This window comes from Prorops nasuta, unplaced genomic scaffold (genome assembly GCF_024137725.1).
Source record: "Prorops nasuta isolate Cenicafe-Biocafe unplaced genomic scaffold, Cenicafe_Pnas_1.2 PNAS00023, whole genome shotgun sequence".
In the NCBI taxonomy this organism is placed as follows: domain Eukaryota; kingdom Metazoa; phylum Arthropoda; class Insecta; order Hymenoptera; family Bethylidae; genus Prorops; species Prorops nasuta.
The window spans coordinates 2,377,454-2,395,323 of record NW_027116820.1 but is presented as its reverse complement, the minus strand read 5'-3'; the positions used below and the strand labels follow the sequence as shown (position 1 = coordinate 2,395,323).

Here is a 17,870-nt window from a genome sequence, read left to right as displayed (position 1 = left end):
TTACGTGTATAAGACCAGACTCTAAAATATAGAAAATGAGCTAAAGTTTCGTTAATAATATGTACATTCAGTGCCTTACAAGGCCATCTACATTTCAAAATGTATGAAGTGCTTATCATTTAGTTTATGCAAAGATTAAGAAATCTCCAAAATATAGGAGAGAGTTTAAAAGATTCTTTTTGTTCCCTATCGTACGATGACAAATCTGAAAATGTTATTAATATTGAAAATTTAAAACTAATTCACCATCATCTAATAGCTTTTAGGGATTTCTATCAGTTATGTTCCTGTGTAGTAAACCTAAAACTGTCATGAAATGCCATGACTTTTCTAGGAAAACTGCCGAAACTTAATTGTCCTTTTTAAAATCAGACCCTTCATAAAGATCACAAATTGACTAAATTTTTATCACTAATATGCAATTTCAGGTCCTTGCAGCTCCTTCTCCCTTTAAGATTTATTAAATAATGATAAGTAGTGTATTGAAAGACCATTAATAGATAATATAAGTTTCTCACTAGAAATAATAATATCAATCTTTTTTGTTACACTTGCTCATAAATAATTAGGAACCCTGTTTATTGATAATACGTTTACCTAATCAAGCATTGTACAATATATTAAAACATTTATAACAGTAATACTGAAAGTTTTCAAAATGAAGCTTTTTGAATTTGATTTTGTTTTATTTACATAAAATAATAGTAAACATCTTTCTAAATGCATATTAAGAGCTGAAGTTATAAAATTAATGTTTTGATTATACAACTAGTTCTCTTTGAAATTATATACGGAGTTTGAAAAGCTCCTTTATATTCGAAAGCAAAAGAAATGCCTGGTAAAAGGCCATATTATTAAATTAATGCTATGATTAGATAAGTCATGCTATTTGAAATTATCGGAAATTTGGAAACCTCCCTTATATTGCGGAGCAATTAGAATAATAATATTTTCTTTTAACTAATATATTATTACAAAACGTTATGAAATCCCACAAAAAACAGATTTCGCTTGTAAAAAAAAGACGGCAAGTACATAAATCGTCCAGCGTAAATAATATAGTGAAATATTTACAATTAAAAAAATTAGTGAAATCCAAATGCTAGGCAAGTATATATTTTTATCGTGGCAATAGTTGAAATTTTGAGAAAAATAGTAACACAAAAAAGTTACTTACTGGGCCTGTTTTAGGCAATGGCATAAAATGGCTACATTTTGAAATTATGAGAAGCAGAGTTTGTATTGTAAGATTGCGACTTACGTATGAACATTACGGGCCCGGCAAGTAACTTTTTTGTGTTACTATTTTTTTCAAAATTTCAACTATTGCCACGATAAAAATATATACTTGTCTAGCATTTGGATTTCACTAATTTTTTTAATTATAAATATTATTTCACTATATTATTTACGCTGGACGATTTATGTACTTACCGTCTTTTTTTTACAGATGAAGTCTGTTTTTTGTGCGATTGACATAAAATCTAAAATAAAATATTCAAAATCTCATGATAAAATTGATAATGACAAAGTCTGGAAAGTTTGCAACATTTTGAATTTATTTACAAAAAATATTCAGCAATTTGGTTTTTTCTCAGCTGCTCCGTCTGTGGACGAAATGATAATTAGACTTTTCGGGCGCACATGTCTAAAACAATATTTACCCTGCAAACCTGACAGATATGGCATGAAGGTTAGGGGATTGTGTGGAGCGAACGGGTATATTTTAAATTTAAATATTTATTGTGGTAAAAACGATCAAAGTTTTGGAATAAATTTATCTTCGTGTCCAATTGGCTCCAGAGTAGTCTTACAAATGACCAATCTACTTCTAATGGGCCTTTCAAAAAGAAAATTATTTATCATATTTACTTTGATAATTATTTTACCAGTCCAGATTTAGTAATTCATTTGAGCAAATGTGGTTTTCGATCGACAGGAAAAGTTCGTAAAGACAGAGTAAAAAAAAGCATACATTTGAAAAACAAGCTCTACAAGGATCATTCAAAGTAAGTCATGACAAGAATAGTAATATAAATTTTATCAGTGTGATTGACTCAAAAGAAGTTTCTATTCTATCTACAGCTGATGATGTGACTTCTCTCTAAACAATGAAAAGATATTCACGAAACATTTGCGATGGAACAGAAATAAGATTTCCTTCTTCTTTTACGTTAACAATAAATACATGGGACGGGTTGACTTACATGATTTTCGATGTAAGAAAGCTTCACCAAGCATAAGTTTAAAAATATGGCCATTCAAAATTTTTATACGAATTATTGAAGCGTCAGTCACAAATGCTGTAACAATCTGGAACATTTGCAACAAATAAAAAATCAAAATACTCACAAGACAACAAAATATCTTTGTAAGGAATTAAATAAAAAGTATTTATCGAATTCAAAGTCCGTTGATATGAAATCTCACAAGTACCAATTAAGACCAAGATCAGCATCTAATTACGAAGGGTGTTGTCAAAGGACCAGTAGATTTAGCATCGATTGCGGCAAATACTATTGCTTACACTGTTTTCCACAACTGTATTCTGGAAAAGCACATAAAGTAAACGATGGAATAATTGAAAATAAAAAAAGTAGAAAATACGAAATGCATTCGTTTAAAAAATGATAAAATCATGTAAAACTAAAAAAATAAAAAAAGATATTTAAATCATTAAAATGTTAAAAAAAAATAAACGAAAAAGACTATTTATATTCGTCGACTTCCACGTTGGTGATAGTTAGGCAACATGAACTTTATTTACGGCAAACAGACGATAAAAGTATTCCATCTTAATACAAAATTTCCAAGAATAAAAGATTTTCAGAATTAGTTAAAAATTAGATGAGAATTTTTAGGAAGCGTTTTGAGCTATTTTTGATTTTGCAAAAATTTTGCTATTTGCAAAAAAAAAATCTGCAAAAACTATTTAAAATAATTTGGGTCAGTTCTTTGAAAGATTTTAAGAACTTTTTCCTTCTTGACACTTTGCTGATAAGCTTGTAGTTTTCGAGTAAAAAATTCATGAGAATAGTGGCAAAAATTTTACGATTTGGAGGCTATTTTTAAGATAGTAAAGCTTAAAATGAATTTTTCAAGTATGTATTCTATAACTTCAGACATTTATTCCACCGGCTAAAAAGGTCCCAAGTCTATTGCTGAAGGAAAAGTCCTTCGAAAACTCTATTTAAAAAAAACAGTGAAAAAATCCTGCTTGTTTTGTGTTTAAACGACATTTTCACATAATTAGCCACAGTTTATAGCAATTTCGATTTTACCATCAGAAAGGACAGGTTTCAAGCTTTAAAATCATTAATTGACTAATTTTTTCTAATGCCTATAACATTAGTCATAAGTTCTGAAGACCGGGGTACCGAGAATGTCGTTTTCGGCTGACACGGGTTTAGGGGGTGTATCATGTAATAAGTTTTTAAAATCGATTTTTTTTTTCATAAATAAATAGTATATAGCCTTAAGATATTACCTTTAGAATATTATAATAAAATTCGTGCTGAGTATATAGTTATAGAAATATTTGTAGTTGTGCGTCATACAATAAAATTGCTTGCGGAGTGTACTGTTCCGCAAGAAACAATTGGTTTCATTATTTCTGTGTACGATCAAACCTTGTTTTCATACATTGTCTGAGACTATATTTCATACAAGTTTGGAAGAAATACTTTTTAGGCCCGGTCTTACAGATCTCAATTAAATTAATTATGCTATATTATATTTAACATAAAATATATCATACGAAATACTCTACATATATTCCGCGTGACATTTATTATAGCATAATTAATTTAATTGAGACCTGTAAGACCGGGCCTTATAGTCAACAGTTATCGATCCTGTTATCATCCGCCAACTGAGAGTCTCTTTCCTACTGGAAACTTTATAAACGCGTTTTTCTCGAAACCATTTTTTCCGAATTGGCGGAACGCATAACTCGAAAAGTTCTCAGCCGATTAAAAAATTTTTTGTTTTGTTTTAAAGATAATAAAATTCTCCTATAGATGAACCTCAAATTAAAAATATTTTACGAATTAATATTTGGTAATCTGCTTTAAAAATGGACGAAAAAATTGTCAAAATTAGACTTTATTTTTTACAGATGATACTTATGTTTCAATGATCATTCTTTTCAATGAAACGAGGTCATCCAAAGGGGAAATTTATTAAGATTGTAGTAAGAAAAGAAAAACATGAATTTTTGGCTTTTTAGGTAAGCTACACGTCACGCCATTTGAGAATGTTCATGCGGACTCTGTAGCGTTAAAGTTAAATAACTTTTATTGTAACTCAACTAAAGCAACAAAAAATATGATAATCCTTTTGAGAATACATACAATCAACAACAAAAATAGTGATTCGTTTATATATTCCATTACATCTAAAAAAAAATTGCAAAATCTGCTATTTTTTCGTGGTCTTACACGAGGCTCCCCCTTGACTACCGGACCAAAAACGGCTAATTTCACGCCAGTATCAGCCGTGCAAACGCACTAGAGTTTTACTTCACTTTTGACCCAAGGGAATATGACTTTTTTCCTCCCAAGGAGCAAAAGTGAAGCAAAACTCTATTGCGCATGCACAGTTGAGACTGGCGTGAGAAAATCGTTCTCAACCCGTAGGCCAATCAGTAGGGAATTATAATATCGATTTTATGAAAAAAAAGTACAAGGTAGCGAGTAGCACAGTTACCTAGAGAAAGTTACCCAGATTAATGGATATATGTTTTTCACTTGAGTTTTTGATTAGGAGTTTTGTTATAAACAATTTAATGCAAAAAAATCGATTATTTTTTGCTTATAACTCGTAATTTTATGGAGGGATCTTAACGATCCCAGCAAAGATAATGTAGAGACGGAAAATATCTACAAAATGAAACTATGCATGTCTTCATGCGATAGTTAAGGGGATGCATTGAGCGACTCAAACACTCATTCAAGTTTATCTTCCAAATTATTAGGAATATGAACTTTTTTGTGGAGATTAAATTTACTCTTTTGACTGTACTGAAGCGCGCTATAAACTAGGTTTCTCAAAATTATAAAAAATAATTTTCATAAAAATTATGAATACTTGTAATTTTGTTGGTCATAATAATATTGAAAATTAGGCCTTGTAGCGCGCTAAAGAAAAGTTCTATGACTAATTTGAGACCAAGAAGAAACAAATATACCTAAAAATGTGGAAGATTTTTTGGAAAAACTAAATTATATATAGCTATTGAAAGACAAGTTTTACAATGTTTTACCGACGGAGAAGTTTCACAGTGCGTTAGACAAGGACAGGCCTATTAGCTCTCCTCGCTGTAGAAGGGGTACCCACTCTCTCCCCACCATTCCCCGCTAAACAAACCAACTCTCCTACACACAGCAAGGTGGCTGGCTAACGCTGCCTGTCGGCGTGAATCCGTAGCGGAATGGAAGAACAAATAATTATTTGTAGATTTCAGGGTTAGGTTTTCGCATATCCGGCGTTGTACCGCTCTTCCATATCATTTCGGGAGGCTACAGTAAAATTTTCAAAATATTTTGTCATCTACAAGTCTCAAAAAACTTAAATTAGTTGACGAAAGCGTGACTCGTATCAGCCGACGCTGATGCGCTACACTTCTCCGTCGGTAAAACAGTGTAAAACTTGTCTTTCAATAGCTATATATAATTTAGTTTTTCCAAAAAATCTTCCACATTTTTAGGTATATTTGTTTCTTCTTGGTCTCAAATTAGTCATAGAACTTTTCTTTAGCGCGCTACAAGGCCTAATTTTCAATATTATTATGACCAACAAAATTACAAGTATTTATAATTTTTATGAAAACTTTTTTTTATAATTTTGAGAAACCGAGTTTGTAGCGTGCTTCAGTATAGTCAAAAGAGTAAATTTAATCTCCACAAAAAAGTTCATATTCCTAATAGTTTGGAAGATAAATTTGAATGAGTGTTTGAGTCGCTCAATGCATCCCCTTAAAAGCGAAGAAAAGTTGGACAAATTGGAAAATACATAATTCCGCCATTTTTTAAATTACAGAATTGGCCTTATAGAATTAAATAGAGAATTAAATATTCTTTACATGTGAAAAAAGCAGGCTCTATCGGACGTTCAATTTCTTTACAATTGCGAGTGAAAGTTTTCATAGTGCGTTTTTCCGGCTGATCCCTATAGTTTACCATATATGCTACATCAATTTTAACATGTTAAGTGCTACGCCGGTTTCTAGGGACCGGCGCTAGACTTTCCATTCAGACCACGCCGGTCTCTGCGGACCGGCTACAGATTTTTCGTTCTCCTATCGCGGCTCGTGTATCGGTCCTTATGTATTTGTGAGACTGAACATTTAAATCATGCGATATCGGTTTTTATTTGGTCAATGCTTCAAGGAATAGAATAGAATACTTATAAACATTAATATAATTTATTAAAACAAGATGTGCAACTGAGCATTTCTTGCGCGTTCGAGCGTCATTATATAGACCTCGTTTTTCAATTTTTTCCTTCTACCAAGGAGAAGGGACTGTGAGGATAAAAACAAAGTATATACATAGTATTTATTACGATCAGAAAATGACAGGCTCTCGAGTACAGTTTAGCTGCAAGTGGAGAGATAAACATACGAAGACAAGCTCCGGTCATCAACTCGGGTTACATTGCCTATCATCTGTTTATACTCTGGCCCGCCTGACGGCTTACTGTGGCTTAAGCGGGAAGGCGCAAAAATTCGGCGTTGCGCTTAACGTGTTAAGTGAAAAACTTTGGTAGCTGACAACACATGCTACAAAAATACATTTCAGTTTTTTGATAAAATGATTGCAGGTATGATAAAAATACCCCTAAAGTTGATATCAAAAGACTAAGCGCGTCAAAATGATCGAGTGGTGGGGGATTGAGCGCCGGTGGAGAAGAAACGGTATACATATATGTATATTATAGTAATTGACACACGCTGGGCACGCTTTGTCAATATTCAAATTGCAATTTCTCAAGACCAACTTAACCTTATTTGAAATTTTTTTTTCAAAGTGAGGTAGCAAAACCCAAGGAATCTAATTATGCCATAAATTTTTATAAATAATTATCAGGAAAGGTACAAGAGAAATTTTTTGCTTAAAACTAACTTTTTGAAAAAGATAGAATTTATTTATTAATAATATTCATATTTTAATTAATTTTGTTGATGGTACATAATCACTCCCATCATTAATAGGGTGATGAGATAAGGGACACAGCTTACTCGGTTTAAGACATGATTACAGAAATAATTTCTAAAACCTTAAATTTTTTAATATTTATAAAAATTAATAGCAAAATCAGATTCCTATGAGGTTTGCTACCCTACATTAAAAAAACGTCCAAAATAGTTGAGTAGATATTGAGTAATTGCAATTTGAAGATTGACAAAGCGCTCCCAGCACACGTCGTTTACTAAATATACCGTTTCTCCTACGTTGGAGCACGATACCCCACGACTCGACCGTTTTGACGCGTTTAGTCTTTTGGTAATAACTTTAGGGGTATTTTCATCATACCTGCAATCATTTTATCAAAAAACTGAAATGTATTTTTTGTAGCATGTGTTGTCAGCTACCAGTTTTTCTCTTAAAATTGATGTAGCATATATGGTAAACTATAAGGATCAGTAGGAAAAACGGACTCTGAAAACTTTCACTCGCAATTGTATAGAAACTGAACGTCCGATAGAATCTGCTTTTTTCACACATAAAGAATATTTAGTTCTCTATTTAATTCTATAAGGCCAATTCTGAATTTAAAAAATGGCAGAATTATGTATTTTCCAATTTGTCCAACTTTTCTTCGCTTTTAACTTTCGCATGAAGACATTCATAGTCTCATTTTGTAGATATTTTCCGTTTCTACATTATCTTTGCTGGAGTCGTTAAGATCGCTCCACAAAATTACGAGTTATAAGCAAAAAATAATCGATTTTTATGCATTAAATTGTTTATAACAAAGGTCCTAACCAAAAACTCGAATGAAAAACATATACTCATTAATCTAGACAACTTCCTCTAGATAACTGTGCTACACCCTACCTTCTACTATTTTTACCATGCAAAAATGCTCTATTGACTGCCTACCGGTAAACAACGCTGAAAAGTGCCTATTTTCGTGCACGTGTGATAAAAAAACACATTACATGTTACTCATATTGTACAAAACATATTAGAGAGTAAGAGTATTATAACATCCCTGTTTTAGTAACTATATTGTAAACATTCATGTAATAAAAATTACAAATATATTGAAATATTCTTATTCGCACACAGAAAAATTTCAAATTATCCTGATTTATATGAAAGTATGAGAAAAATGGCTCCGTACTTATATGATAACATGTGACGCATTTTAAATACTTTATTTCAAAACTGTATTTCTGGATGTATGAAGTTTCGCTACTGACCGTGTCAGTTTGAGCAATACAAAATTTTGCACTTACCACTGAGACAATTGTTGCTGCATCAGAATGCGAATTATTTTTTGTAATTATTGTAGGTGTTTCTACTGGTGGTAAAGATACTATATTTGAAACTTTGTCTTGCTCGAGTGATTTAGCTTTAAGAATGTTACACTTTAATGATTCTGGAGGTATTGGAGTGCGAGGTGATAGCAGCAGCGCACTAACAACCTGATTATTTGGTACCAATTGAACTTGAGTATTAGCTATATTATCTGCAGTTAAGCTATTCTTAATTGGTTCAGACTCCTTAGTAGTATTAGCTATTGTAGATTCATTTTTTGCTTGAGAAGGTTTTGAATCTTTGGCTATAGATTTAAGAAGAGAATCTACCAATGGTGAAGAAGTGGCTTGAATGCTTGAAGAATTTGATGATTTTGTACTTGAATGACTTGACTGACGTTGCACAGGTTCGCCTGCAGCTAAAATAATAAGTATTATAATGAGAAATTGTATAATTTTGAAGTAAAAATAATAGATTTGTTTTTGTTGATCATACTTTTACAGTTAATTATGTGTATTAGTTCTACAATCTAGTGCAACTTAAACTGCCATCACTACATAAATCCATCTGTTACTTAACGCTTATTATATAATTTTATTTTTCTTTGGCTTGCACTTGATTATAAAACTATATATGAACAATACCATATTGATTGTCAAGTGTAAACAAAAACAAACTTATATTTAAGGTTTCTGCGTACATGGTAATAATGGATCTGCATGCTCCGTTTGCTGTCGCTGATGATCTCGTAACACATGACTTTGTCTTCTGGCATACCTTTGACTGGGCCTTCGCTCAAATTGTACTGTTCTACGAGCTCGATTTAATTGAGTCGTTTGAAACTCAGTTTTTCCACTATAACGAAAACGAGAACCCATTCTGAAAAAGTTTTGCCTACCACTAGTTCCTTTAATAGGTGCACGTAGTCTAAAGAAAGCATGATGTTCCACTGCACATTTCCATAAATGCTTACAAGCTTTTTCATTAACTAGCCTAAATACAAAAGTATGTTCCTGCTCTCCTCTTCCTTCATCGTCCTCTTCAACAACCACCAATGTTAATTTCTTTTTCTTAAAATCTAAACGACCAATTTTTGGCCAAAAAAATAAACCTATTTTCTGATTTCCTTCAAAAACAAGTATTCCTGTTGGGGTCAAACCTAGAGAATATTCACAAGCATCTTTTCCAAGAACAGTATGCATATCTACTCCGTACATATCCAACCATTTAGCTTTACTAAGATAAGCAGATTCCGCTTGAGCTGGGCTTAAGCCAACACATTTTGTATATTCATCTAAAATCTCAAGTTCCATTTGTTCAGTTTGACCAGGTACAAAACGAAATTCAGAAACTGTTGCAGCAGTATGTACTAAAGGATCATAATCTCCAAGTTCAGCTATAAAAATGATCATTAAATACTCTTTATTATGCATCTGTATGACTATATTTTAAATAGATACGATTGCCATCAAGAAAGTATCCAAATTCTTTGATATAGAAAATTTCTTACATTGTAATGCTAGAGCTGCTAATTGCACAGCAATTTGATAAGGGCAATGTAGTCTTCCTTCCAACACGTCTTGCTTTAATTGTAAAAAAAATTGATATCTTGTTAGCTCTTCTCGCAGTGTGTTTGGTTCAGACGAATAAAATTTTACTTTTAATCTTAGAGTATATGGGGGTCCAACTATATAACAAATTTATTGAAAATATGAAAAAATAAAACTGTAAAAATTATAGCAAATGTATACCAGCACAATGGCAATGTAGTCAGAATATGTAACTGTATATACTGGGTGAGTCACTTTACACACTGTAAAGCTCATTAATACAAAAGACACGTATCTCATTAACTATAAAAGATAATCATTTTTTGCATATAACCTTTTTGAAAGCAAATAACAAAAGGCTTCAAAAAGGTCATATATAAAATTTGAATATCTCTTACAATTAAAAAGGTACTTATCTTTCTGCATCCATGTTCTGGGGCGGCTTAAATTCCTCACCTTGTTTATATGAAAAATAAATGTGAATGAAAAGAAATTAACAATTGGCACCACTGAAACTATGCCTGTCCATTACTACACATTCTTACTTCACTGCTTTGTTTTGGCAAACACAACCTAAAAAATTATTAAAGGTTTTTTTCTAGTTACTTTTTACTTGTTTTTTAATAGGTTTAGTTGGGTCCAACCAATGCTGTACATTATTGCTATCTGTATATTGCAGTCCAAAATAATCTTTTTCTATTAAATCTAAGCTATAAAATACTTGCTCATATAAATCACAGGCCAAAGCTTTTTTCTACAAATGAAATATAGAAAAATAATTAGTAACATTTAAAAACTAATATCTATAATCATATATTATTATATTATATTTTACTTAATATACATACAGATAACTCAATTGGTAAGTCTGTTCCATCTAGCAAAACCACTCTGCACTGAACAACATTTTTGTTGCTTACTAATCTCTGATTCTTTATCTGTGATGTGTTTTGCCCGCTAACACTTCGAGCTCTACGTCGAGATAAGAACCTTAGCATTTTATTTAACATATGCTCTTTAAAACATACTATTAATCAGAATGCAGAATTCAATACACATTTTGAATGTTATTAGTGACACAGTTGTATATTTTAAATATGGTTGCAAAAAAAACACGTTCTCTCTGTAATCCATTCACTGCATTATTCATTCATTCTTTAAAATGAAAGATGTGATGGATAATAGAAATTAGTTAAACATTAAATTATTCTCAATAAATTTGAAGAATGTCTATTCCATTTTCTCTATAAAAACTTCTGTAGCTTAATTAAGAAAATTAAATACAAGCAAAACATCTGAAAAACACAAATGAAATCGTTTACGATATATTGCTAGAATTTGGATTCATTGACCAATGCAGTGATGCAACTGAGACCAAATGAAAAACAGAAACACCCAGGGTGTCTGTGCTGTGCTGGGATTCTGTAACTTCCCAGCGATGATTGTCGGTATCGCTAACTACCGATAGTTGTCGCTTGCAGTAAAGATACGATTTCACTTGTCGCTCGCCGCTAGCAAGGTTGCCAAGTGTAGTACCAGAGATGAAACGGGAGATTGCTCATGCGAGGTCCCGAGCAGCGTTGCCAAGTCCGCCATGTTGGAAGTAGTGATGGGCGATGTTACGCCGATTATGGAAAAATCGATGTATTTTTTTGCAAAATTGATTATTTAAAATCGATCTTTCCAAATCCGATTAATCGACTTTACATCGATTTTTAGATACCTTCTCTTCGATGTTTTGTGAAGCGGAGCGTAATTGCTCCTAGCAGCAAAATGTATAATACACGTTACATAAATTATAGATAAGTGATTTTTAAATTCGTTAACTATACATTGACTTGGCCATTATATTTTTTTGAAAATCGACTATGTAGCAGTACAGAGCCTGGCTACGCATATATTAATTTGTAATAATGATTACATCAACAACTTGTAAGTATTTTTGTATTTAATTATTTCCACAGAATAGAAATGGAAAACAAATGTATTTCAGATATTATTACTATATAGTATTTATACATATACTATATTATATGAAAATAATATATTTGTTTTGTTCACGCGATGATAATGGTAAATAAAATTAATGAATAATTCTTTATTTATTATATTTTTTTATCAGTTTATCCTAAGTGTTTTATAATAATAATTCAATATATAATTGAGAAAAATATAAAATTTTAAACATAGATTTAAATCGATTATTTTTAAGAATAATCGATCTTTTTTATCGATTTATTCAAAAGTCGATTTATTAAACATCGATACTTTTTTCTAACATCGCCCATCCCTAGTTGGAAGATACTACGCTGTATAGTTTGTTGGCGAGAATTGAATATACAACGCAAAATGTATAGTAAGTGTGATTCACAGAGAAGAAACGAATTATAGTGTTTTAGGTATAATAAGTTCTCAGTACTTCTCAGTGCTTTCGGACGTGTGTTGTGTGTTGGCCATTAATCTTGCGTCGCGGCGTTGTGTAGTTAGAATCATAGGGGCGAGGGAATTTCTAGGGAGTTTGTACGTAGCTGTCAAATGGCGTGATTAACCCTCAATTTTATATCATCAACAAAAATAATATTTTCGGAAAACGATTGTGGAAAAGAAGGAAGGATTTTAATAAATAACAGAGAAGACAAAATATATCAGATGAGTATAAATTAATAAAAAAAATGAAAATTATTGTGAATTTTTAAGAAAATATACTTTGTGGTTATTTTTTTTTTGTTACAGTTGAAATCCGGTTATGATGACTTTCAATTAAGGAAAAAAGTAATTACAGACCAATAAATGAAAAAGTATTAATACATTAAGCATTTCTGTACGGCCCAGTTATTTCAATAATTGTGACTTAATGTTATAATAGTGAATGTGTAAGCGATTAGTGCATATACAACAAACTCTTATTGTAAATTTAATAATCTTGTATGACAATGTTTTAATTGCTATTATTTTAAATTAAAGCTAGTTTAATTAACATATTTTTATTTCATCCCTTTCTCAAAATTCTAAACACACATGGTAATTACCTATTCTTGTAGTAGTCATATATTCGTTAAATTACATACAAAATTACAACTGTTTTATATTTGTAAAGCATAGCTGTTTGTTGCAATGATTTTTATTATTCAATGTGAGACAAAATGGCATTTTGTTTAGGCAAATGTCTTATTTATCCGCCACATCCTTCCATATCTTATGTAACATTTATTTGCATTGTTAGTTCTTTCTTTTAGTTTTCAAAATATACGATTAATTTTTTGCTATTTATATATACATTCAGATATAGCTATTCTATTGATTAATTAATCTTATAAATGTCAAGATGATTGGTAAACCATTGTTCTATTAAAGTTGAAGAATGGACACTTGAATTATTTTATTTATAATGTTTGGCATCTCTTCCATAGGATATCTTCTCTTTAAATTTGAGAGGATGTTGTTCTCCAATACATTTAAGGATACTGCTGAATTTATCTTGTTTTTAGCTTCAAATAATTCACATTTGGATATCCCTCCTCAATATATAATACATATTTTGTTAGTCCTATTTGTTTGTGAAATTTATCTGTTCTAAAACCTTAATTAATCCAGATACTAGATATATAATATATCATTTTCAAAGAATTGATATCTTTCTATCAATCTTAACAATATCATAATAGATGTAATGAAATGTGTATTCTATATTCAAAATAGATATCCATGCGTGTAGTTGGAAAACTATTTAAAGCTGAAAACAAGATGAACTCAGCAGTATACATATACCTTTTAAAGAACTTTATCTTCACAAATATTATCAGAACATATCTCGCAGAAAAGTTGCCAAATTTTAATAGCATCATTCAAATGTCCATTTTACAAATTAAACAAGATAATGGTTTAACAATCATTTCAACAATTACAAAAATAATTGCAGATCAGCAGTATTATTAGATCTGTGTGTATGTATAAATGATTAGAAAATTAATGTTATATGATATAGACTGGAAGAAAATAGTGCAACGGAGCCAAATAAATGTCGCATAAGATATGGAAGGATGTGGCGGATAAATAAGACATTTACCTAAACAAAATGCGATTTGTCTCACATTGAATAATAAAAATCATTGCAACAAACAGCTATGCTTTACAAATATAAAACAATTGTAATTTTGTATGTAATTTAACGAATATATGACTACTACAAGAATAGGTAATTACCATGTGTGTTTAGAATTTTGAAAAAGGGATGAAATAAAAATATGTTAATTAAACTAGCTTTAATTTAAAATAATAGCAATTAAAACATTGTCATACAAGATTATTAAATTTACAATAAGAGTTTGTTGTATATGCATTAATCGCTTACACATTCACTATTATAACATTAAGTCACAATTATTGAAATGACTGGGCCATACAGAGAAGTGCTTCATGTTTTAATACTTTTTCATTTATTAGTCTATAATTACTTTTTTCCTTAATTGAAAGTCATCATAACCGGATTTCAACTGTAACAAAAATAAAATAACCACAAAGTATATTTTCTTAAAAATTCACAATAATTTTCATTTTTTTTTATTAGTTTATACTCATCTGATATATTTTGTCTTCTCTGTTAATTATTAAAATCCTTCCTTCTTTTCCACAATCGTTTTCCGAAAATATTATTTTTGTTGATGATATAAAATTGAGGGTTAATCGCGCCATTTGACAGCTACGGACAAACTCCCTAGAAATCCCCTCGCCCCTCTGATTCTAACTTCCCCTCGCCAAGACTCAAGATTAATGGCCAAAACGTAGTATCCCGCAAGGACAGAAACTGTAGCGTAGGATCCCGCAGTGAACAGAAACTATAGCGTAGGATCCCGCAGGGAACAGAAACTGTAGCGTAGTATCCTAAGGATACTACGCTATAGGAAAATTATACTACGGTAGTATAATTATACTACACTTGGCAACGCTGGTCCCGAGGCAATCCCTACCGGTAGGCGGCGCTGGTGTTGGCAAACGCGTGTCGCAGCCCTCAGGTCCATCCATCTAACCCCTAACGCCATCTATCGGAAGAGACCACGAAGCACGAGCGTTAAGCTTAGAATAGGGTAAAACATATATGCATTGTTGTCAGAAAGCGGAATAAAGAGAGAGCGTAGATATTTTCTCGGACCTCTCTGCCTTTCTCGCTGTTAGCTTCTAGCAGAAGAGTCGAGGCAAAATCTTTCCGTTTCGCTTTGCCGAAAATCTACCAATATTCGATGTCATTTATATTTGCAGGCCAATGCCTTTATACATGATTTTTTCAGCATATTTATTTATCAGCATTGACTTATTTAAATCAATAATAAATTAAGGAAATGCGTATTTGATATATAATAATTATTTTAACTATAATTTCATCGTTATATTTCGCTTATTTCCGTAAAATCTGCATTTCTTTAGTTTATTATTGATTATTGTAAGTCAATGGCAATTTAAAAAAATTTAATCTTAAAAAAAAAAGAAAAGTACCGATCAGGAATCGAACCCGGACCCACGAATCGCCACGCGATTACCTTACCGCCTAGACCACGAGGCTTCTTCAGTGCACCGTAAACAGATAGTCTTTTTAAGGGCTTGAAATCTTCTATTGAACCATATAAATAAACGAAGAACCGACATCTTTATTCATTATTATTCTATCATAATGGTACACAAATTAAAGAATAATTATATAATGTAGATTTTCAAAAGCTTTTCCAATAACCAAGAACGGAAACTGCGAGCGTTGATTATTTATCTTCGTTCTTGGCTATTGGAAAAGCTTTTGAAAACTATTCAAAATATAATTATTCCTTAATTTGTGTACCATTATGACAGAATAATAATGAATAAAGATGTCGGTTCTTCGTTTATTTATATGGTTTAAAAGAAGATTTCAAGCCCTTAAAAAGACTATCTGTTTACGGTGCACTGAAGAAGCCTCGTGGTCTAGGCAGTAAGGTAATAGCGTGGCGATTTGTGGGTACGGGTTCGATTCCTGAACGGTACTTTTCTTTTTTTTTTTAAGATTAAATTTTTCTTAATGGCCATTGACTTACAATAATCAATAATAAACTAAAGAAATTCAGATTTTACGGAAATAAGCGAAATATAACGATGAAATTATAGTTAAAATAATTATTATATATCAAATACGCATTTCCTTAATTTATTATTGATTTAAATAAGTCAATGCTGATAAATAAATATGCTGAAAAAATCATGTATAAAGGCATTGGCCTGCAAATATAAATGACATCGAATATTGGTAGATTTTCGGCAAAGCGAAACGGAAAGATTTTGCCTCGACTCTTCTGCTAGAAGCTAACAGCGAGAAAGACAGAGAGGTCCGAGAAAATATCTCCGCTCTCTCTTTATTCCGCTTTCTGGCAACAATGCATATATGTTTTACCCTATTCTAAGCTTAACGCTCGTGCTTCGTGGTCTCTTCCGATAGATGGCGTTACGGGTTAGATGGACCTGAGACACGCGTTTGCCAACACCAGCGCCGCCTACCGGTAGGGATTGCCTCGGGACCTCGCATGAGCAATCTCCCGTTTCATCTCTGGTATAGGATGTGTATGATAGGCTATCCTTGTTTAAATGCCTTAAAGAGAAAGAGAGAGCCTTATACCACGTTCAACGTGGTTTCTCCAGGCCTTCGTTTCTTATTTTCCTATCTCGGACGTCGCCATTGCTCTTCTCTCTCTAACTCATAGATTTCTATCTGCGTCTTTGTCTAAAATAATTCTACGCCACTGGGTGATTTTTTGGTGAGTCTATACCACTGGACCTATCTGTGAGTCTTGTGAGAGTGTGAAAAGTGCAGAAATGTCAGTTTGGCAGCGCGGATTTTTAATCAAACGAGTGTTAGTATAAATTGTTAAAGAGTTTTAATTTGTTGGAAAATGTTAACCAGTTATAGTGAAGTTATAAAATTTTTAATGACTTTTCTGGATTATCGAAAAAACAGGTATAATAAATTTTTTATACTTTTAAAAACTTACATTACGTATTAAGGAAATATATTAAGTTAATTCTTGTCAAAATTAACTTAATATATAAATGTATGAAACAAATAGATTCATGAATTTAAATAAGAAATACATAATAAAAAATATTATTATAATTTTTTAAATAAAATGCAGATCCTAGTGTATTTATTATCATGTATAGTTAATTGGTAAAATTACTGCTAATTATAATGTCTCTTTTTCCTAGGTGTAAAGGTTCTATGGAAGGTCCTACCAGGAGTAAAGTGCATACGTCATACTGATTTCAACCAGAGGAATTAAGCAACGCTAAGGAATGGAACACAGATTCAGATCACGCAGCATCCTCTCCACATCTATAATAAGCCAACCTGTTTTCTTAGATAAGTAATATTACTGATAACCATATATAAAATGTATTCAAACATGATCCTTTGTGGTTTCCCTTATGTTTCGCAGGTCAAATGTTCTAATAAGGCTGATGAGCTGCATCCAATTGGTGAATAAAAATGAGGCCAGGCTATGTGTCAATTCTGCTGCTTCAAATTTGGGATCTCCATGCAGAAGCCAAATGGAAATATTAAAAAAAGATTTGTTATTCAGATATTATTTAAAAATGATCTAAATGCATCAATATGGCTATTACTGGTAGTCATTTTTCAAACTTGTTTATATTTAAACTTATTTTCTTTGCTGATTTAGGGCCTGTAAATATTAATAGATTTGGCTGTCAGTATTTGGTCTCAATAACTGTCCTGCATTATAATAAATGGAGACTAATAAAGCTGATGAACTGCATCCAAGTGGTGAATAAAAATGAGGCCAGGCTATGTGTAAATGCT

General features: G+C 31.6%; 1 protein-coding gene across 3 annotated transcripts in view; it reads right to left on the bottom strand.

Moving 5' to 3' along the window:
- The window catches only part of LOC136781549 (band 4.1-like protein 5), a 61,868-nt gene extending 50,492 nt beyond the window's left edge, over window positions 1-11,376 (bottom strand). Inside the window, exons 1-5 of one of the 3 annotated variants that reach the window (XM_066740448.1) lie at window positions 10,885-11,376; window positions 10,643-10,790; window positions 9,997-10,173; window positions 9,187-9,882; window positions 8,465-8,904 (exon numbers count right to left, since the gene is read on the bottom strand). In XM_066740448.1, coding sequence (XP_066596545.1) covers window positions 8,465-8,904; window positions 9,187-9,882; window positions 9,997-10,173; window positions 10,643-10,790; window positions 10,885-11,046 — 1,623 coding nt within the window. In that variant the 5' untranslated portion in view covers window positions 11,047-11,376. The remainder of the gene's footprint in view (window positions 1-8,464; window positions 8,905-9,186; window positions 9,883-9,996; window positions 10,174-10,642; window positions 10,791-10,884) is intronic. The other 2 variants (XM_066740447.1, XM_066740449.1) reach the window with 2 other exon arrangements.
- Window positions 11,377-17,870: the final 6,494 nt, after the last annotated feature.